Source organism: Schistocerca serialis, chromosome 1 (genome assembly GCF_023864345.2).
Source record: "Schistocerca serialis cubense isolate TAMUIC-IGC-003099 chromosome 1, iqSchSeri2.2, whole genome shotgun sequence".
NCBI lineage: Eukaryota > Metazoa > Arthropoda > Insecta > Orthoptera > Acrididae > Schistocerca > Schistocerca serialis.
The window spans coordinates 1,248,629,822-1,248,652,252 of NC_064638.1; the positions used below are offsets into that span (position 1 = coordinate 1,248,629,822).

The following is a 22,431-nucleotide window of genomic DNA, read 5'->3' on the forward strand; positions in this document are numbered from 1 at the left end:
AGGAAGTTCTGATTCCCTGTAGAAACTAATTTTTTATTTAATTCACCAGCAATGCTCAGAAAATGATTGTTAAATACTGTACATATATCTGATTCATCAGTAACAGAAATATTTTTACTGCGAACTGACTTCGTATCGTCAACCTTGTGCTGCTGACCAGACACTTCCTTCACAACTGACCATATAGTTTTAATTTTATCCTGTGAATTAGCTATTCTATTTGAATACCACATACTCTTTGCAGTCTTAATAACATTTTAAGCACCTTACAATACTGTTTGTAATGGGCCACTGTAGCTTGACTGTAACTACTTCTAACATTTTGATATAATTCGTGCTTTGTTCTGCATGATATCCCTTTCTCACCAGACAGCTACCCGGGCTGCTATTACTGCTAGTACCCCATTTAGAACACCCTAATGGAAAGCAACTCTCAAAGAGCATGAGAAATGTGTTAAGGAAGGCATTATATTTATCATCTATGTTATCAGCACTAAAAACATTCTGCCACTCTTGTTCCCTCACAAGGTTTAAAAACACTATTCCTGTTGGATTAACTTTCCTACATAGTTTGTTATTATATGAGACATTTGTTCGAGTACAAAAGCCTTTTAGTGTTAAAATTTGTGCATCATGGTCTGAAAGGCCCTTCCCCCTTTTACTAACCGAATGCCCATCTAGTACTGAAGAATGAATAAAAATACTGCCTATGGCTGTGCAAGTGTTCCCCTGCACCCTAGTTTGAAAAAACACAATCTGCATCAGATCATATGAGTTTAGGAGATCTGCCAACATCCTTTTTCTTGCACCATCATACACAAAATTTATATTGAAATCACCACATATAACTAATTCCTGGTACTTCCTACAGCGTGAATCAAGAACCCTCTAGCATCAAGAAAGATGGGACTGGTCCACAAGATGTAAGTGTACTATCCACCACAGGCTGTGGTTCTCGAGAGAGAGGGTGGTACTCAGCAACTTTGCTAAGTCAGTTCCTTCTCATCTGATACACGATCTCTCCATTTTACCCCTGGGATACTTGGTAACCACCGCAGAGCAATGGTGGGGAGCTAAACCTCTTATGTAGCATATGATGCCCAGATCCAATTTCCATACAAGAGGGTGCACAGCACACATGCTTAATAGACAAGCATTTTTATAATCATCATAAGATGCTGTCCTATATACTTGTGTGAAGCAGACAGTATCCACCACTTTGCTGATTCTCATATTTATTTTGTTGTCCTAGGAGAGACCTACTGACGCTAACGAGCCCAGATAGAACGATAAATCAACTACATTCAACAAGGAGTCATCCAGTACTCAAGATGGCCTAGCTGCGTTGTGTATCCTAGCACAATAATGCCAAAGCACGATAATGCCAATCTCCTTTATATTCAGTCACATAAGAGAGTGCCTATAGCAGAAAATTTGTATCCAAGCCTTCGAAGCTCATCCTGAGTATGTATCACAAATGCTGCATCATCTGAATAGAAGGTTGCTTACAATCAAGTCTTCACGAAGCACTTGCCTCTGAATAGCGAGATGGTAAGTTTCCTGTCGGGCCTGGTACGTACATTAGAAAAATGTACGTACATCAATGGTCAGCTTTGTTTCACTGAAAGCAACTCTGAGCAAATAACAAAAGTATACCACCAAACAAGGTAAGGCGGCGAGTACACTGCCTTGACTAACCCCTCTTTCTACAGAAAATGGATGTGGTGTGCTCCCTTCAAATATCACAGCACTCTCCATATAGCAATTAGAAGCCCTGATTATCTTCAGGACACCCTTTGTATATTAGCAAAACACACACACCCTCTTTGCTGGTGGAGTCAAATACTCTGTCAAGTGAAGGAAAACAATGAATAATGGCGTCTTCTGCTCCTGGCACTTTTCCTGAACTTGTCAACTGCAATCGCTCATATCACTTTTACCTTTGCATAGAGTGACGATGTTGGCACGGCACGTCCTGTGGCACCATACTCTCAGCCCAACACTACAGGGTACTGGAAGGAGTGGTGTCAGTTTGACAAGTTCTGTTTGGATGTCCCCTTTACCAGTGCATTTTGCACATTTACGCCCCGCAACAGCTCTCTGAAGCTGCTCAAAAACATGGCATTCAGCTTGTGTCAAGTTGGCAATTGATAGTTTCTCCTTTTGCTTTTGTGCTGATGTTTGCTGGATGTGAGTAGAGGCTGGAGTAGTGCTCCACCCTTCATTGCATTTGCTGATTATAATTCCTTAGGACTGTTCCACAGATCTCAAGTGTGGCACTCTTCATAGGGATGGGTCCAATTGCCATTTTCATACCCAAGTATACTCTATCAATGTTCCCAGTATAGACAGATGCCTGTATACTTCAGCACAGCTTCTCCAAATATTTTTTAATGCAGTTACAGACAGTGTGCTGAACAATCCCCTTTGCTTTGCTTCGATCACTGCAGGTAGTGTTCAAAGGGTTTGAGTGACAGTTGACACTTCATGATGCTTGGAATCTAGAGGGTTTTCAGGACACGAATATTCTCGAAGAACCAATCTTGCAATTCTGCTTTCAAATTACCACATATACTGTCAGCTGTAATGGTAATATGTGACTTCATTTGCCGGTCTCAGCAATCTGTGTATTTACGTCCCCAGTGTCAACTTCTTTCTGGACTGTCACCAAATATATCTACTGTCACAAGATCCTTAGTTTTGCAAATATGAATCTTGGTTCTACAATGTGTTTTAGCAGAATGAATCTTTCTAGGCACCGAAGTGCACTTTTGTCACTACTACTATTTGACTAGTGTCACAGTTGGCACTTTGGAAGGAGAGCATGTGCATAAGACAGCAGAGATCTTTTTCTCGGAGTTAAAATAAGGTATAGTTGATGCCCGTATTTGGAGCAAGGGTGCACGCAGGAAACTTTGTTCCTTAACTTTCCTTTAAAGCATTTGGTAGCTGCAGCTGCGAGAAGTTGTTTTACAATGTCACAGTTTTTTTTATGGGAGCATTAAGCTCAGTGGTGCCGTTGGTGTTATTCAAAAGGACTGGCTTCCTCTCATCACCATCAAAACAAATGCCCCCCCCCCTCCTACCAACCAATATTTTATTATATATCACAGTAGGTTACATTCAACCTGGATATCTATATTTCATATAGGAAAGGTGCCTACTTGCATGAAAGAAAGAAAAATCTGACTAGGCAGCTGAATTCACTCCTTGGGAGATCCCCAGCAATTATGTCATGTGATTAATTTAAAATGCACTGCAGCATAAAGTATTTGGAATTTTCAAATGACAAAGTACATAGTGTTATAATAACCGAACCACTTGATGCTTGCATATGCTACTTTGGCATATTGTACTGAGACATCTAGGCGAAGGAAGCATCATCATCAACTCCCCCTAAAAAATTCAAAGCTGTGTACTCAGCAGGCAGCTGATTCTTGCAGTCTTTTTCAACATCCAATGTCAGATACTCGTCAAATTCCTCAATCACAGAAAAACCTCTATTGAAGACGTATATTGCGAGAGACACTGTAGCCTATCCAAGTCCACCAAGTGAAACAGCCTGAGCTGCTCCTAGGGGGATCAATTCCCCTCCACAATATCAAACATCCACATGTCTCCAAGGTCACACAAAGTGTAATGGCCGAGTTCAAGTGGGAACAACTTGAGCAACTGCCCCACAGCCTGGACACGCTGCCCCACGATTTCCACGACTCCTCCACTACAGAAATATCTCAAAGGGAAGCACTTCAAATCCAACAACGAACTGAAGGACACTGTGGAGGAATGACTTCTGTACAGTCACAGGAATTCTGGGAACAGGGAATCCTTTGGCTTGCGAAATAGTGAGAGTCGTTGTCAGGCCTCCAGTGTTTACCTTCAATCATAGCTTTTCTTTGGAACACCACTCGTATATATCACTGACAATCAGTTCTCTGAACAAATATGAGCTGTTAATGAAAACAGTATGTCAACTTTCAAGACATGTAGCTCCTATGTCTCCATTCACAGGTTTTTGTATTTAATCTACCAGAAAATAACTGTTAGTACAAACCATTGAGGAATTTGTGTAGTTTTTCCAGAACCTGTTTCACCAACAAGTACAATGCACTGATTCTCACTCAGCAGCTTCATGAACTGTCCTCTGTACTCCCATACAGGAAGAGTTACACGTTTTCTTAGAAACTCGTGATACCTGCAAAATAAAATTTAAAGAAATTAATACTTACATCATCTGTTGAAAGGGCTGACTACTATTACCAAATATGTAAATACACTGAAGCAAATTTTCCTATCCATTAAAATGAAAAGGTACAACCTCTTTTTAATGCAGGTTTAGTAAAATACAAGTGTGAGGGCAATGGAACTCAAAGATTTTACAACTTTCAACAGTACTGCCCGAATGAAAGTATCATTATGAGCATTTCAAGTAACCAAATGAATATATAATTACACTTAAATCAGCAGGATACAAAAATTTACACTATTTACAATTACAAAAAAGGATCATTAAATTACACTTCACAAGATACACTGTGCACATTTTAAACACCTTGTCCAAAACTTACAACTTCATTGTTCACCAGAGTAGGATTTAATAAATAATTAATAATGCCATCATTTTACCTGGGAGTGTACGGTAATCCAGTGAATGGATTAACCTGGACATTTGGTTTTGGGTAACTTGCTACTGGTGTTCCACCAGTCAATTTCTCCCTGAAAGCAAAAATCACATCATATGTTAATTAAATAGTATGAACATATCTGAAAAATGTGCCACATTTCATTTGAAATCATAAGAGGTTACATTAAAATGATTTATCTCACTAATTATTGACATAACTCACCGATCTTTATCAGTTTCTTTGGTCTTCTCAGGATCGTACCTGTAATAAGAAAACCCAATTTAATGTAGAGAAAGTGATTTCAGTAGTTTGTTATGGCATGTCTGCCACCAGACTCACTAACAGATGTAACCAAAAACTTTAGAGAAACCCTCAACTCTCTAATATCTATGTACCCCAAACACACTGTTATTACTGGATGAAACTTTCATCATCAAACAACTGACTAGAACACTTAGTTTTGTAAGGCTTGGGCTAGAAATAACTTCTCTGAAAACGGTTTGGATCAAATAGTTGATAAGCCCGCTCATAATGAAAATGTATTAATTTAATGGCAACAAAGAGAGCTCACCTTTTTGGGGTTATCAGTGACCACGAGACAGTTGTAGCAACAATGATATCTAAAGTACAAAGAGCAACTAAAACATGTAAAAAAATCAGTTCGGTAAATTAAAAAAAGGAGTACAGTCTTCTGAAGGAGAAACTCTTAAATCTTCAGTTACGGACATGAGCATGCACAGGAACTGACATTAAGTTTATAAGAAGAGTTGACCAGTACCATATAGGTTTGAATCAAGTAGAACATGAAAGAAACACTCACTATGGAAGAAAAGCTCTTAGGAATGCACTCTATACAGAAATTTCTATACATAGACAGCAACTACTGAACACTGTGCAAAACAAAACACAGGGCTACAAATAGAGAAAGTCTCAATGAAATGTTGTTTGCTGTTACACGGTATGCCAAGTGCTCATGCGACTGATATAAAGCACTGTCTGGATTTGCCCCTCCACACCAATTAACATACCTTGCCTGGCAAAACTTGACTGTACCTGCAAAATAGGCAACATGGCAAACAAGCGGAGCCCAAGCAAAGAGCTGTGGTTGGTTGATGCTGGATCCCTATTACTACTAGACACTGAACTGAACATCTCAAAGTCATTTTTATCAAAGTACAGCTTATGTGGTTGTGATGTGGTGCAGTTTTAGCCAATGTTTATCACACCACATGACAATAACATGCCTGAACTTTTCAGTAATTTTTTATTAATGTTTCATGCAGTAACACGACAGATATACATAACGAAATTTACTATATCAGCTGAAGATTATGGTACCACCCATCTGCTTCAACCCGTGATGGGACTCTCTTGCTGCGTGTCATCACGGTGGTATGGTGTATTTTAGATGGACTGTGTTTGCAGAAGGCATGCTTGAGTATACAGTGGCACGCTCTAGTGTGGGATGCTCACGTTTCTAAAATGTCTGCGAGTGCTATTAGTGATTTAGTGCACTTCTTGAGTTTTGTAGGTGAGAATAATGTTGGCAATTATAGGCAATAGATTTGTTTTCAAGTTGGAATTAGTATGATGTGTTAGAGATTTAATATTAATACTTAGTTTTTTAACATAAGGATGATATGTTAAACTGTGGACAAGCACAATTAAAAGACATTTACATATAAGCTTTCAGCTACAGCCTTTGTCATAAAACGAGAAACATATACTATTCATTCACATACGCAAGTACACCTCATGCACACATGACCACCAACTCCGGCAGCTCAGCTCACGATAGAATCCACTGCAGCCCAAGCTGCCGGAGTTCGTGGTCATGTGTGCATGAGGTGTACTTGCGTATGTGAATGAATAGTGTGTTTTTCTGTTTTTCCGACAAAAGCGGTAGCCAAAGGCTTACGTGTAAGTGTCTTAATTCTGCCTGTCTGCAACGTAACGGGTCATCTTCACGGTAAGTAGCAATCTATCTTTTCTTACACTGTTGATATGCCTTTCTGGAGTTTCCATTGTCTGATACTCTGTTTTTTGTTAGTTATGGATATGACAAAGGTGTTCAGGAGTATGTCAGTGCATGTTGTAATGGGGGACGATGTGCTGACCATGATTAAATTTCTGCAGTTATTCTGTTTAACTGCAGAATATGTATAGTGTTATGTTTATGGAAAAAGTATGTGATGACCCAAGTTGCTGCATCTCGGACCAGCGACCAGTATATATGGCATTGTTGGAAGGACAATGTACAGAGTTCTATCCTGGGAGTGGGGGTGGGGGTCCTGGTTTCAGAATCTAGGCTGGCCATTCGAGAGATTGTGCTTATATATTTTTGTTACCATTTGATTTGTGTGTTGTCTGACTTTGGTTGATAACTATGTTTTTTATTTTTTTATTGTGGTACATATGGTACTTGTGTTTATGTGCATGACTGCACGTTTCTTGTACAATATAACCCTCCTAATCCATCACCTTTGGGGACAAGGGTACAGGTCAGAATGCAAAAATGGTTGGATTATAAGAAAGTACAGGAAAATACAGATATACATTACAATGAACAATCTCTGAATCAATCAATTTAGAGAGTAAATAACTTACTGGCAATATTTTAAGCTAGTTTACTGTAAAGAACACCACTGACAGTCTGAATAGGAGGCAATGGACTAGGCTGTGGCATGCCCCCCCCCCCCCCCTCTCTCTCTCTCTCTCTCTCTCTCTCTCTCTCTCTCTGTGTGTGTGTGTGTGTGTGTGTGTGTGTGTGTGTGTGTGTGTGTGTGTGTGTGTGTGTGTGTGTAGGGGGGGGGGGGAGCACTCAAGACACTCTAGGACACCGACCATCACACAATTTTTCCCCCTATACCATTCCTATACTGTTTTCCAAGATACACAACAATGGGTGTATACAATACTGTTCTGAACAAGATGATATTTGGTTCGAGCAGGATTAGTTAACATCCAGCAGTAGCTTCTACAAGTTAATGGAAACAGTTTCTTTCAAGTATTCATCAAACTTGACACTTGCTGAAAGTTTTTATCACAGTTGTAGAAGTTTGGTGCATTCAATACCAGCACCAAAATATCAGTGTTGAAAAGGAGAATGTAGTAGACACAGATGAACTGAAACAAATAAACCAGTGGAACCCTTAAACATGCGTTCAATGTCTTTGAGGGAGGGGGGTTGGGGAATTCCGAAAACGGACCTTTACAGGTTGAAAGGTATGTGATTATTTCACTTATTACAAAACAGAGTCAAATTTACAAAGAACTTGGCAAAATGAGATCACATATCAGTATGGTACCAAGATACTGTTGTGTGGGATGTAATACGTGCGAAGGGACACTAAGTTCATGATGTACAATTACTCCAAAAGAGTTCCTCAATCTACCACCCACGACTAAGTCACCTGATGGAACCTCTGCCACGACACTAGGAGTGACAATGCTGTGTCCCTCCAAATAACCAGAGACCTCTTCGCATGTCACCACAATACCGTGAACACAATGCAAAGCCCTTCATCGGCAGTCCACACTTCCTGGTCCTGGCACCACTCCAAACACACCTGTTTGTGTTGTGGTGTGGTGTTAATCCTTGAGTGGGCGCGCCGTTTTTCATAACAGGACCGGGCACGCAGCGCACTTTGTACACATGTAAAAGGTCTATGTTAACACGGTAAACATGTATGAGCAAAATCACAATTTAATCTCTGTTTAGTTACGCACCAATAAAATAAACTTACATGAGCTAAAGCACTGTTTAATTAAACAATAATGAAAAACTCATATCAATCTCATACAGGTGTTACCCCACACTAATGACCCACTCAAAGCATTAGACAGCAATGTTGCATCAGATCTCAGCCAACCACTTATTCAATTACTAATTATCTCATAGATAACTGCCTCATTGTGGGTTTGTGCTGCTAGTTTGTAATTTGAGTCATTTTCAAGCACAGATCGTAAATTTTTCTCACCTAGTTTGCTGTTCACTTTATATTACTGCTGCTCACTCTGACATATGACAATAAAATGTATTACTTGAAGCACTGATGGAGGAATAGGTAATGAGCTCACATTGAAACAACAATGAAATGGAGCAAAACAACTGTATTTGTGGTTGGTGCACTTTAGAGGGAGGCACACACCCTTGAGTATTAACAGCTCCTGAAGTGTGAGACAGTAATACCCTAGGCCGGGTGCTGCTAGTCTCCAACCAATGGTGCAAGATGATGCAGAATATTGCAGAGTGTACATCGCTTGATCTCAATAGCACACACAGATGTATGTATGTATGTATGTATGTTTGTGTTTGTTTTTGTTTTAGGACACAAAAACAACTAGGGCCCTATGCACCCATATTAGAAGCGTACAACACAATGACAAAAAAGGAGTTGAAAAACAACTACATGTTAAGCACAATCGGTGGAAGAAAAGACAGCTCAAAAAAGGGATGTGGAGAAAGAGGCCCTGAACTAAAGACTAAATGTCCTTCACCATAGTTATGCTGAATAAGAAGTAAAACGCAGTTGACAGCCTGCAAGTCATTCGCTAAAACGACCGATAATTCAGATGACAAACACATGAAAACGTAAGTGGTTAAAAAAGGGCATTCTGACAGGAAATGTTGAACCATCAAAGGCTGAGTGCAATGAGCACAAAGTGGTGGGGGAGCACCACTTAACAAATGGGGATGGCTAAAAAGACAGTGCCCAATATGCAAGTTAGCTAAAATGAGCTCCCCACAGCGAGAGGGCTGAGAGTTGGTCGTACAAGCCATTGGGAGAGGTTTAATTCTCTGGAGCTTGTTCCCATGAAGGAGGAGCAGTGATGATGCCAAAGTGACACCCCCTGCTGACAGACGGCAACACAGATATTGTCAGACAGAATGGAAGAGCTAGCAGTCCGAGATGACTGCAGCCTTGGAAGTAGCAGCCTTATTTCCTGTCAGACCGATGTGACCAGGAATCCACATAAACATCACAGTGGCTCCATCAAAAGTGAGCAAGTGACAGCTTTCCTGAACCCATTGCACTAAGGGATGGACAGTGTGTAGCACACAAAGGCTTAAAGGGTACTGAGAGAATCAGAGCAGATGACAATTGAAAAGCCTGTGTCGCTGGATGTACTGCATGGCCTGATACAGGGCGAAGAGCTCTGCTGTAAATACTGAGAAATGTTCCGGAAGCTGATACCAAAAAACATTGGTGCCAATGATGAAGGCATAACCGACACCACAGCCAGTCGAAGAGCCATCAAGGCACATGAAAGTACTGTTGCGAAGTCTGTGCAAAGGTTGTGAAACTTACAGTGAGTGATAATTTAAGCTGCTGGAGCAAGAGCCGAAAGCAAGCTACAGTAGGTAATGGAGAAGAGGGATGCGCCCCATACTGGCAATCAAAGGAGTCATTGAAGAGGGAGGCGTAGGATGGATGGCCAGGCATGGCAGACACACAGATGTGAAGGGGCTATAATGTGCTTGGTGTACAATATGACTACCCTCTTTTGTGGTGGTTAGATATGGATGACTGGAACACCGACAATATGGCTGCCCTCAACATTCCCATGCAGTACAACACTGGGCCATGGTCGTAATTCGACCAACCAGAAAAATAAAGACACATACTGCCAGGCGTTGATAATGCTGTCTCACATGAGTATGTGGCATCTCCATGCTCTTCATCATGATCACTGAACATTCAATGCCATTCAAGCCCCTTATATACACCAATAGGCCCGATAAAGCTAAACACTAATAACACTAATGCACTGACTGCAGTGGTCTTTCAACATGTCACAGAGAATTGCAACTCTGATCGTTCACACGCCAATCAATGGCGTGTATGTGTATGAAGTTAGTTACATCTGACCATGAACCATGGACCTTGCTGTTGGTGGGGAGGCTTGCGTGCCTCAGCAATACAGATAGCTGTACCGTAGGTGCCACCACAACGGAGGGGTATCTGTTGAGAGGCCACACAAACGTGTGGTTCCTGAAGAGGGGCAGCAGCCTTTTCAGTAGTTGCAAGGGCAACAGTCTGGATGATTGACTGATCTGGCCTTGTAACAATAACCAAAACGGCCTTGCTGTGCTGGTACTGTGAACGGCTGAAAGCAAGGGGAAACTACAGCCATAATTTTTCCCGAGGGCATGCAGCTTTACTGTATGATTAAATGATGATGGCGTCCTCTTGGGTAAAATATTACGGAGGTAAAATAGTCCCCCATTCGGATCTCCGGGCGGGGACTACTCAAGAGGACGTCGTTATCAGGAGAAAGAAAACTGGTGTTCTACGGATCGGAGGGTAGAATGTCAGATCCCTTAATCGGGCAGGTAGGTTAGAAAATTTAAAAAGGGAAATGGATAGGTTGAAGTTAGATATAGTGGGAATTAGTGAAGTTCAGTGGCAGGAGGAACAAGACTTCCGGTCAGGTGACTACAGGGTTATAAACACAAAATCAAATAGGGGTAATGCAGGAGTAGGTTTAATAATGAATAGGAAAATAGGAATGCGGGTAAGCTACTACAAACAGCATAGTGAACACATTATTGTGGCCAAGATAGATACGAAGCCCACACCTACTACAGTAGAACAAGTTTATATGCAAACTAGCTCTGCAGATGACGAAGAAATTGAAGAAATGTACGAGGAAATAAAAGAAATTATTCAGATTGTGAAGGGAGACGAAAATTTAATAGTCATGGGTGACTGGAATTCGAGTGTAGGAAAAGGGAGAGAGGGAAACATAGTAGGTGAATATGGATTGGGGCTAAGAAATGAAAGAGGAAGCCTCCTGGTAGAATTTTGCACGGAGCACAACATGATCATAGCTAACACTTGGTTTAAGAATCATGAAAGAAGGTTGTATACATGGAAGAACCGTGGAGATACTGAAAGGTATCAGATAGATTATATAATGGTAAGACAGAGATTTAGGAACCAGGTTTTAAATTGTAAGACATTGCCAGGGACAGATGTGGACTCTGACCACAATCTATTAGTTATGACCTGTAGATTAAAACTGAAGAAACTGCAAAAAGGTGGGAATTTAAGGAGATGGGACCTGGATAAACTGAAAGAACCAGAGGTTGTACAGAGTTTCAGGGAGAGCATTAGGGAACGATTGACAAGAATGGGGGAAAGGAATGCAGTAGAAGAAGAATGGGTAGCTTTGAGGGATGAAGTAGCGAAGGCAGCAGAGGATCAAGTAGGTAAAAAGATGAGGGCTAGTAGAAATCCTTGGGTAACAGAAGAAATATTGAATTTAATTGATGAAAGGAGAAAATATAAAAATGCAGTAAATGAAGCAGGCAAAAAGGAATACAAACGTCTCAAAAATGAGATCGACAGGAAGTGGAAAATGGCTAAGCAGGGATGGCTAGAGGACAAATGTAAGGATGTAGAGGCTTGTCTCACTAGGGGTAAGAGAGATACTGCCTACAGGAAAATGAGAGAGAACTTTGGAGATAAGAGAACGACTTGTATGAATATCAAGAGCTCAGATGGAAACCCAGTTCTAAGCAAAGAAGGGAAAGCAGAAAGGTGGAAGGAGTATATAGAGGGTCTATACAAGGGCGATGTACTTGAGGACAATATTATGGAAATGGAAGAGGATGTAGATGAAGATGAAATGGGAGATATGATACTGTGTGAAGAGTTTGACAGAGCACTGAAAGACCTGAGTCGAAACAAGGCCCCGGGAGTAGACAACATTCCATTGGAACTACTGACGGCCTTGGGAGAGCCAGTCCTGACAAAACTCTACCACCTGGTGAGCAAGATGTATGAAACAGGCGAAATACCCTCAGACTTCAAGAAGAATATAATAATTCCAATCCCAAAGAAAGCAAGTGTTGACAGATGTGAAAATTACCGAACCATCAGTTTAATAAGTCACAGCTGCAAAATACTAACACAAATTCTTTACAGACGAATGCAAAAACTAGTAGAAGCCAACCTCGGGGAAGATCAGTTTGGATTCCGTAGAAATGTTGGAACACATGAGGCAATACTGACCTCACGACTTATCTTAGAAGAAAGATTAAGGAAAGGCAAACCTACGTTTCTAGCATTTGTAGACTTAGAGAAAGCTTTTGACAATGTTGACTGGAATATTCTTTCAAATTCTAAAGGTGGCAGGGGTAAAATACAGGGAGCGAAAGGCTATTTACAATTTGTACAGAAACCAGATGGCAGTTATAAGAGTCGAGGGACATGAAAGGGAAGCAGTGGTTGGGAAGGGAGTAAGACAGGGTTGTAGCCTCTCCCCGATGTTGTTCAATCTGTATATTGAGCAAGCAGTAAAGGAACAAAAGAAAATTTCGGAGTAGGTATTAAAATTCATGGAGAAGAAATAAAAACTTTGAGGTTCGCCGATGACATTGTAATTCTGTCAGAGACAGCAAAGGACTTGGAAGAGCAGTTGAATGGAATGGACAGTGTCTTGAAAGGAGGATGTAAGATGAACATCAACAAAAGCAAAACAAGGATAATGGAATGTAGTCTAAGTCGGGTGATGCTGAGGGAATTAGATTAGGAAATGAGACACTTAACGAAGTAAAGGAGTTTTGCTATTTGGGGAGCAAAATAACTGATGATGGTCGAAGTAGAGAGGATATAAAATGTAGACTGGCAATGGCAAGGAAAGCGTTTCTGAAGAAGAGAAATTTGTTAACATCGAGTATAGATTTAAGTGTCAGGAAATCATTTCTGGAAGTATTTGTCTGGAGTGTAGCCATGTATGGAAGTGAAACATGGACGGTAAATAGTTTGGACAAGAAGAGAATAGAAGCTTTCGAAATGTGGTGCTACAGAAGAATGTTGAAGATTAGATGGGTAGATCACGTAACTAATGAGGAAGTATTGAATAGGATTGGGGAGAAGAGAAGTTTGTGGCACAACTTGACTAGAAGAAGGGATCGGTTGGTAGGACATGTTCTGAGGCATCAAGGGATCACCAATTTAGTATTGGAGAGCAGCGTGGAGGGTAAAAATCGTAGAGGGAGACCAAGAGATGAATACATTAAGCAGATTCAGAAGGATGTAGGTTGCAGTAGGTACTGGGAGATGAAAAAGCTTGCACAGGATAGAGTAGCATGGAGAGCTGCATCAAACCACTCTCAGGACTGAAGACCACAAGAACAACAACAACAACAACAACAACAACAACATCTGACCATGTCTTCCGAGTGCTTCGCGTTTTTTTGTCAGATAATGTGATTGCCAATGAATTGGGAAATGAATATAACTTTCTTTTCTCCACAAGAATGGATTTAGAATGGTGGTCTTCAAAATTTAGCTTTTCTTTTTACAGTTCACACACATAAATGAATTTTTCTTCTTTTAATCACTTTCAAATAATAGCAATATTGTTTGCAAAATTTGGAGAGTAACTAAATGGTAATTTTTGGTGATATAGCTTGTACATTTTTAACCTGTCCTTGAATATCTGATTGTGCAATAGACAGATGTTTGAAATCTGCATACCACATACTTGGAAAGTAAGTAGGCAAAGTTCTCTGATTTTAATTCTAATAATAGCCAGCCATTTCTTCAACAGACAATAAATTATCGAAGTATTACTGGAAAATAGCCGAACCATCTTCATTTTGCATGTAATGTTTGCCCATCAGCACAAATTAACCCTTAACCGGAATCGTGGGTCATTTTGGACCCACTGACAACAATAAAACAGTCTAACAATGGAAACGCACGGAGTTTGTTTCGAGCGCCAGTGTAATCTCAGTACATTGTGAGGTGCACCAGGGTCAGGGAACTCGCTGCTTGAAATTTACTAGAAGTGGAGGCAAGTGCCATCACTGGGTCCGATTTGACCTGCGATTCCAGATATAGGGTTTTTGAAGTCAGTGTATACCGATTTATTTTGTGGTGTTTCAGGCACTTTGCCACAATGCAGCGGGGCCTCGCTGAAAAGAAAAGAAATCTGTGAACTATTATTAGACGAAAATTATTCAGACACAGAATCTTTAAGTGATTTTCAACCTTGTGATGAAGAGAACATAAGTGACGAAGAAAATACACAACAAATTTCTTCTGATTCAAATAATTCATCATCTGATGATTCAGTAGAGAGAGGTAGCTGGCTGTCAAGTAGTGCATATTTTCGTGGCAAAAATTGATGCAAGTGGTCTACTCATCCACCAGCTAGGTCCAGAGTCAGAAGCCACATCATCACTTACCTGCCTGGTCTCATCGGTACAGCTCGTGAAAAATGGAACATGTCACCAATTGAATCATGGCAGTTGCTGATATCAGATGAAATGATCGCAATTATCTGCACTCACACTAATCACAAAATAACAGAATATTCAGAAAAGTATAAAACTAATGCTACTTACACTGACCATGTGAGTATTATGGAAATGAAAGCATTCTTTGGGTTGTTGCTCTTATCAGATGTATTAAAAATCTGGCCACGAAGACATAGAAAGTTTATGGGCAACTGATGGAACTGGCCGAGATATATTCAGAATAACGATGTCAGTAAAGCGATTTATGTTCCTGTTATCTGCATTGAGATTTGATGATGTGAATTCTAGGGAAGAAAGAAGAACTAATGATCGCGCTAGTCTCATCTCAGAAATATTTGGAAATTTCATTCGGAACTATCAGAAAAACTATAGCTGCTAAGAATATTTGACAGTTGATGTAATGCCCTTTTAGAGGGAAATGTTTTTTCGGGGTTTATACGAAATCAAAGCCTGCTAAATATGGCATCAAGATTATGTACCTCTGCGACGCTAAAACACACTATTTATACAATGTTTTTATCTGTACGGGCAAAGCTATAACTAATAAAACAAACCAAGTCTCAGTTCCAACACAGAATGTACTGCAGCTTGCAGAACCTTTATTTGGAACAAACAGAAATACAACTGCTGATAACTGGTTCTCTTCTGTGGAGTTGGTTGACAGACTGATTGAAAATGGTTTGACCTATGTTGGAACGATGTGCAAAAATAAAAGGGAAATACCACCAGAATTGTTAGACAATAAACGACAGGTAATAGGATCTACATTATTTGGTTTAGTGAAGGATGAAACATTGGCATCTTTTGTCCCAAAAACGAATTGAAGTGTAGTGGTAATCTCGTCAATGCACCATGACAATTCAGTCAATGAATACAGTGGAAAACCTGAAATAATTGAATTTTACAACAGAACAAAAGGTGGTGGTGATACATTGGATCAGAAATGCGCCAATTATTCAGTCTCTAGAAGAACTCAACGATGGCAAAGTGTCATTTTTTCAGCAATATTGAATATTGCAAGTGCAAATGGATTCATATTATGGAAGGCATCAAATAGTGGAAAACGTATGAAACGTAATCATTACATAAAACAAATTGGACTGAATTTGATAAGGCCATTTATCACAGAAAGGAAGATTGAGTATTATTCATTTTCAGTAGATTTGAAGAGTAGAACTGATAATTTTCTAGGGGCAGCTGATGAACCACAAAATGAACTATGACTAGAAAATTCATATTGCAATCAAAGTGGCTCACGAAAATGAGGAAGATGTTATTTATGTGGTCCTAAAACTGACAGCAAACAATCACAAAAATGTGACATATGTCTTAAATTCATCTGTAAACAACATGCAGGAAAAAAAGTGTTGTGTACCAAGTGCCATTCTTAGTTCAGGTACTGACATAGATAACATTTGGACACTTCCAAGTTTCATTGTCATTATTTTTGTTTCTAAGTGATGGCATAAAGAATCCCAATTTATGTTAAGGGGAAGTTATGAGAAACCCCATGTTATATCTAGGTTTTTTAATCTAAGCCTTTTTTGTAATCATGTAGCATTCCAAAGTAAGGTACTAAAAATTCTTTTAAAATATGAGACGTAGGACTTAAAAACTAAAAAATAATACTATGAAAAAGTTTTGCTCAATAAAAGTTGATTTATGTTTGAAACAAAACTTATTTTAATACAATCATTACATATGAATTATATCTTTTATGGGAATTATGTCGAATTCTTATTCAAAGGACCAACTGGACCCACGATTCCAGTTATGTTTGTCAAAATATCGATTCTGGTTAAGCGTTAATAAAGTCATGGAACAAAATGACAGAATTTTGTATTTAAAGAAGTTCAAGCTGCCTGGATGGACAGGAAAAGTAATAAACAGAAGAGGAAAAATGGCAAGAGGAGTGTTTTCAGTAAACTAAATATTGGTTTAAAAACTTACCTCCCAATGTGTCTGGAAAGGAAATTTAACAGTTTGGCATTTCAAGTATTTTTCCACAGCCTGTTCAGTAGTACTGAAGGAAACAACACAAGACTTACTGTGAACCAAGGCCATGAATAATGTGCTTGGTAGCTGCCATTCAGGAATTCAGGCAAAAGCAATTCTCTGAAAGATGACCTACGCCAAAGTGAAGAACTATGGTACAGAGGTTGCAAACACATTAGCTTCATTCAACCAATGGGAGGATAACTGCAGCTTAAGTAAATTCCTCAGCCTGAAGTGCTGCAGGTTTATGGCTTTGCCTTCCTGTAACACACAACATGACTTACCAAGCCAGTAATAGGGGGAGGGGGGGGGGGGGGGAGACCTACAGTTTGTGTGTTTATTTGTTCATCCTGGAATTGTCCAATGACACAGGATTTGTCATTATAATACAATGAAATTAAGTAGCTGTAACATATCAACATCATTTTTTTCACATTCGAGCTGCTCGAGAGGAACAAAAATGATAAGTGTGAAAACGGGAATTTGTAGATACAGAGGATTAAAGTTTGCAGCTGATCCACAAACGGAGTAATTTACATCTATATTATTCCATACAAACATAAAAAGAATAAGAAAAAGACTACAACACATGAAATATACAAATATAAATACATTAGTGTGGTGTAGACACTATGTAACATTCTGATTTGTGGATCTAGTGCAAACTTTAATCCTCTGTTTCTCCAGACTCCCATTTTGGCACTGAATTTCTGTTGACTGTCTCCCAAGTGAAATTACTGGGAGATTCTCAAATATACGTGGAATCTTGACACACTCAGAAATACGAGGAGATTGACGTACCAGCAAAGGGGTTGACAGTATCACATAAACATGGGACAGATAATTACTGCAACGAATGGAGATGATGGGTACTTAGAAGTAACATTCCACCTGCATGCATTCCTCAGGCTGACAGCCAGATGCATTCTGAACATCCGAGTCCTTAACTTGCCAGATTGTTCTGAATGTTTGTCTTGCATGACTCCACTACTTTCTCAAAACATTTAAGAGGACAGTGAGAGTTAGGTCATACTCCCTTCTTATCTGCAGTCTCTCCAGATTGAGATACACATTCTTCACCTGCATAACACCTCTTCTGCTTAAACTTCCATCATGAGATGCATCTTTGTTTTCCTGCCACTAGGTGACAGCAAGACTGCTTGATATCAAGGTCAACTAAAATTCCTTCACAGATTACCTGACCAGCAACAAAGTTTACTACTACTGTTATTACAATCATTATTGTTGCTATATGATTATTACGTACTGGTTCAAATATAAATGTGCAAATAAGCATATACACACGACCAAGCTTACAACATCAGCCAGTCAATAACCACTCTGTATTTTCTGTATTACAGGAACATAATTGTATATACATGCACTTTGAATGTGACTATAATCTTGGAAAACGTACATGGTTCTCCCTTTGTGCCAGCCATTTTACCTGTCGTTTGCCGTTACGTTCCTGTGGCAGACAGCCACGGGTGTTTATCATTAAATGGGTCGACAGAAGCGTCCGATCCCACCAGTCGGCTTTGACCGTGACGTAAGGGTTTTGTGGTGTGTGACGTCATGACGGCGCGGAGTTTGGCTTGTGAGTGTGGCGTGTTTGTAGATGTCGTCGTGTTGTGGTTTGTTGTGCCCTCTGGTGGTGTGTTCAGGGCTTTCGTTTGTGTGGTGTAATGGGCTCAGTTTGGTCTTGCTCATTATACAGAATTGTTCGAGTGTTGGCTGTGTTTCTAGTGGAATTCGTTTTAGTGAGTTAACGATTTAGTGGTTTTGTGTGGAGGTTAATTTAGTTTTGTTCGCTGTGATAAGAAATACCACGTTGAAGCTGATAAAGTTTATACAGCTGTTTGGGAAGTGTTCGATCCCAATTTATGGGATCGGGAGCTTCTGTTGAGCTATATAGGTCAGGGGAAGTTTTCGATCCTAATTTATGGGATCAGGAGCTGCTGTTGAGCTATATAAGTCAAGGGAAGTGTCCGATTCCAGATGATATTGTGTTTGGTGGAATTTGGGGAGTTTTGTGTTGTCGGTTTTTTTCTTGGTTTTGTATGGGGGTGGGTGTCTAAATTTGTTTATATTTCGTTTGTCCCCACCCAAAAATCCCCAATTTCCCGCGCTTGTCCCGTTAGTGTCATTAGGCTTTTTGTGGAACTTGTGTGTGTTTCTTTTTCGATGTGTTTTCGTGTTAATAATGTGTACGTAATGACTTTATATGCGCCATATTGGAATCTTGGTTTATGGTTGTTTCCGCCATATTTGTGACGTCATGGGTCAAAGCAGACGGGTGGGATCGGACGCTTCCGTATTTCCCATTAAATTGCCCTGGCATTTGAAAAAAATTAGAACCTTTTCCTGGTGGATTATATTCTGCTGCTCATAGGTAGTGCCGGTTGCCCTGTAACTGTAAATACACGGCAGTCGCACTTACCATTGTGTTCTCAGAGCTGTTCATTTATCAATAACTACCTCAGGTGAGAGAGAAATCCTAGGATCAATTGGGGATTGAAACCTAGACCTTTACAATTGCTGTCTGACTTGTACAGTGTTACCCAGCACATAATAAGATGAATAAGTTAGGCACTTTGAGTAAGAAATGTGAAATCATTCCATACCTACACAGATTAATGGAGAGTGATGGAAGGCCGCTTTAAATGTCGTCCGCCAAATTTGATAACTACCTTCATTGCTTTTTTTATGGTGAGTTTTTTTCCACGTCCTTGGAAACCATCTCACTTGAGACGCTCATTATTCTGGATCTATGGCCTGAACAGTATCTAATCTAAACAATTTTCTGCTGGAAGGTGATAACTTGATCACGAGTGGGTGGAGCCAAAAAGCTCAAATTACAAAACCTTCCAAATAGTGAGTCGTACCACAGGCAGTCATCAGAGGTATCATACACACCATTATTTTGTAAGTACAGTAATTCCAGCTGCATCATATAAGATAAAATTATTTTCTTATAGCAAATATCTAGCCAACTTGCACTCTGATCAACCAACTGTCCATCCGTTTCATCAGTTTTTCCACTGTGTGTGTGTGTGTGTGTGTGTGTGTGTGTGAGAGAGAGAGAGAGAGAGAGAGAGAGAGAGAGAGGGAGAGAGAGTTTTGACATATTGATCTCTCATGAAGACTGTGGTCAAGGTAGTCTAATGTTGGTCGTAAGTCGGCAAAGCCAATGAAAGTGACTGCCAAATAAAGGTGATTAATTTTCCCTTCACCTGTTCATAAATGTTCACTACAACTGTACACACAGTGGACCGAGACACTTGCTGCCCTTACATGCACTTCCATTGTCCAATTGGCAGCTGCCCATTCAAGATTTCAAACATCAGTTCATGTCTGGAAAGTTAGCATTTGGTGAAGAACATGTTACTCCATGCAGTTTTATTGTAAATGTATTGACAACTTATGCTTGAAAACAATGCATTTTGGGACATCAAAATCATGGTGTGTTCCTTAACTAATTAATATGGCCCAGATGCAGCATCTGCAGTCAGGTACATGGATCTTTCTCGATCACACTTTATTCCTTTCGTACAAGTAAGAATATCTGTAAAATATGTGTGCATCATGGTGTGTTCCTTAACTAATCAATATGACCCAGTTGCAGCATCTGCGGTCTGGTACATGGATCTTTCTTGATCACACTTTCTTCCTTTTGTACAAGTAAGAATATCAGTACAAGATGTGAGTGCAACTTTTTTTAACGGGTGGACACTTCGCCACAATCACATTTTATGAAGACCACAGAATGGTTTGTTGAAGTAGTTTCGTCTTATTAGGAACATTTAGTAGTGCTGGCCAAAATTAGGACTGCAAAGGATTTTACTGGATCACAACCGAACTGATGAAAAACAGAAACAGGATTCTCTCCAAGACATGACCAAGAAATACACGATTTCAAAATGAAACTTCGAAAGCTTTTACTATTACTGAATAAAAATCTAGTAAATAACAACAAACATATCAAATGGTAAGTTTAACTGGTGTAAATGAAACCACGCAGATTTACAAATCGTGCGGAAAAAATTAAAACAAATCCATGAATAATATATTTGATTGCGAGATAAATTTGCGAGGGCAGAGGGACACTACGAAACTAACTAAAATGCCAACCAGTGACAAACTGCCCCTTACACAAACAGTGTATAGCGCTAAATGATAACCTAACCAATTTCACAAATAATTGCCTCTGTCCAAATATTTCTACTCAGACACACGGGTGTTTATTTCTTGTTGAAAGCTCCACACTATCCTAATAATATAAATTATAAATTTCTGATAAGGGAACGAGATGTTCGAATAATAACCCTAAACACGCATGAACAAGTTTTAAAGACTCTTGCCTACGTCGTGTGTATACGACATAATCAACATACAAAAAAAGCAATCCAAATTTACAAATGGGTTATGACGGTATACAATTTCCTTCACAAAAACATTAATAACAGTTCATAACCAAACCATTTTAATGCGGACTTGCACGGGAACAGAAATAAACATTCGTCCAAGGAGCAAAATTCTGTGCAATTACTTACGGCTTTTTCTTGACATATGGGTCAAGCACTTCCAATCTCCTCTTCGACATAATGTCAACTTAACACCTTAACAGAATAAAGAAAAACCTTAAATAACACGGAAACTAGTTACTCAGGCACAATAGCGACACCCCAATGCAGTTTTCAACGATACTACGCGCAGGAAACGGAATTACAACATTCCCTGCAATTCACTAATCGCGCTCATCACCGATTTATCGACAATACTCGACATGGAGACACTTTAATTAATTACGCACTCATAAATCCTTGGCCAATCTGACTCGCATGGATGGCGTCATTATACTTGTAAATGTACACGATTTATGAAAGAAGTACAGCAGAGCAGAAATAACGAAAGGATTGATATGCAAGTGTGCTTTTTGATACTCAAGACTGCTCAGGTAACACACAATTGTTTGTAATTACAAAAATTAATTTATGTATCGTGTTTAATACAGACAAGTATTAATTTTTTTATCAATCTCAATAGTTATTTACACTTTCCACAGCTTTTATTGAGTGTATGCAGCCACCTCGATGGATCATGTGCTGTATCGTGGTTCCACAATTCTCGCAGTTTTGAGTCAGGAAAGCTACTGCTAGAATATTCAGCTCTAGAATGATAACGTATAAGGTTTCGCTACTTTATATAAGTAAAAAATCCATGCATATAAATAAACAAATGACAAAGAGAGAATCCACGTGCGTCAAACAAATTCGCTCCGAAATTTTCCACTTTACTGTTGGTTTAACTTTCGGTAAAGACAAGACTTGTGCTGAAGATACTGGCGTTTCTGCTGTGTTCCTACTTCCCACAAATGAAGAGATTCTATCTGGGTCACCATTGGAGGTGTTGTTCAAACACTGCCTCTCGGGGTGGAAGTTGTTCTGTTTCTCCAGAATTCTGGATTAGGTCTTCCTAGAGTTGATCAGTTACTTCAGATGGAAGAAACTCCTCTGAAAACACATTGGGGTTGAA

At 39.6% G+C, this 22,431-nt stretch overlaps 1 protein-coding gene across 1 annotated transcript in view; it reads right to left on the reverse strand.

Annotated features, from left to right (window-relative positions):
- The window catches only part of LOC126419307 (putative pre-mRNA-splicing factor ATP-dependent RNA helicase PRP1), an 82,800-nt gene extending 61,190 nt beyond the window's left edge, over nucleotides 1–21,610 (reverse strand). Inside the window, exons 1-4 of the mRNA XM_050086486.1 lie at nucleotides 21,450–21,610; nucleotides 4,848–4,886; nucleotides 4,627–4,716; nucleotides 4,055–4,195 (exon numbers count right to left, since the gene is read on the reverse strand). Coding sequence (XP_049942443.1) covers nucleotides 4,055–4,195; nucleotides 4,627–4,716; nucleotides 4,848–4,886; nucleotides 21,450–21,499 — 320 coding nt within the window. The 5' untranslated portion in view covers nucleotides 21,500–21,610. The remainder of the gene's footprint in view (nucleotides 1–4,054; nucleotides 4,196–4,626; nucleotides 4,717–4,847; nucleotides 4,887–21,449) is intronic.
- Nucleotides 21,611–22,431: the final 821 nt, after the last annotated feature.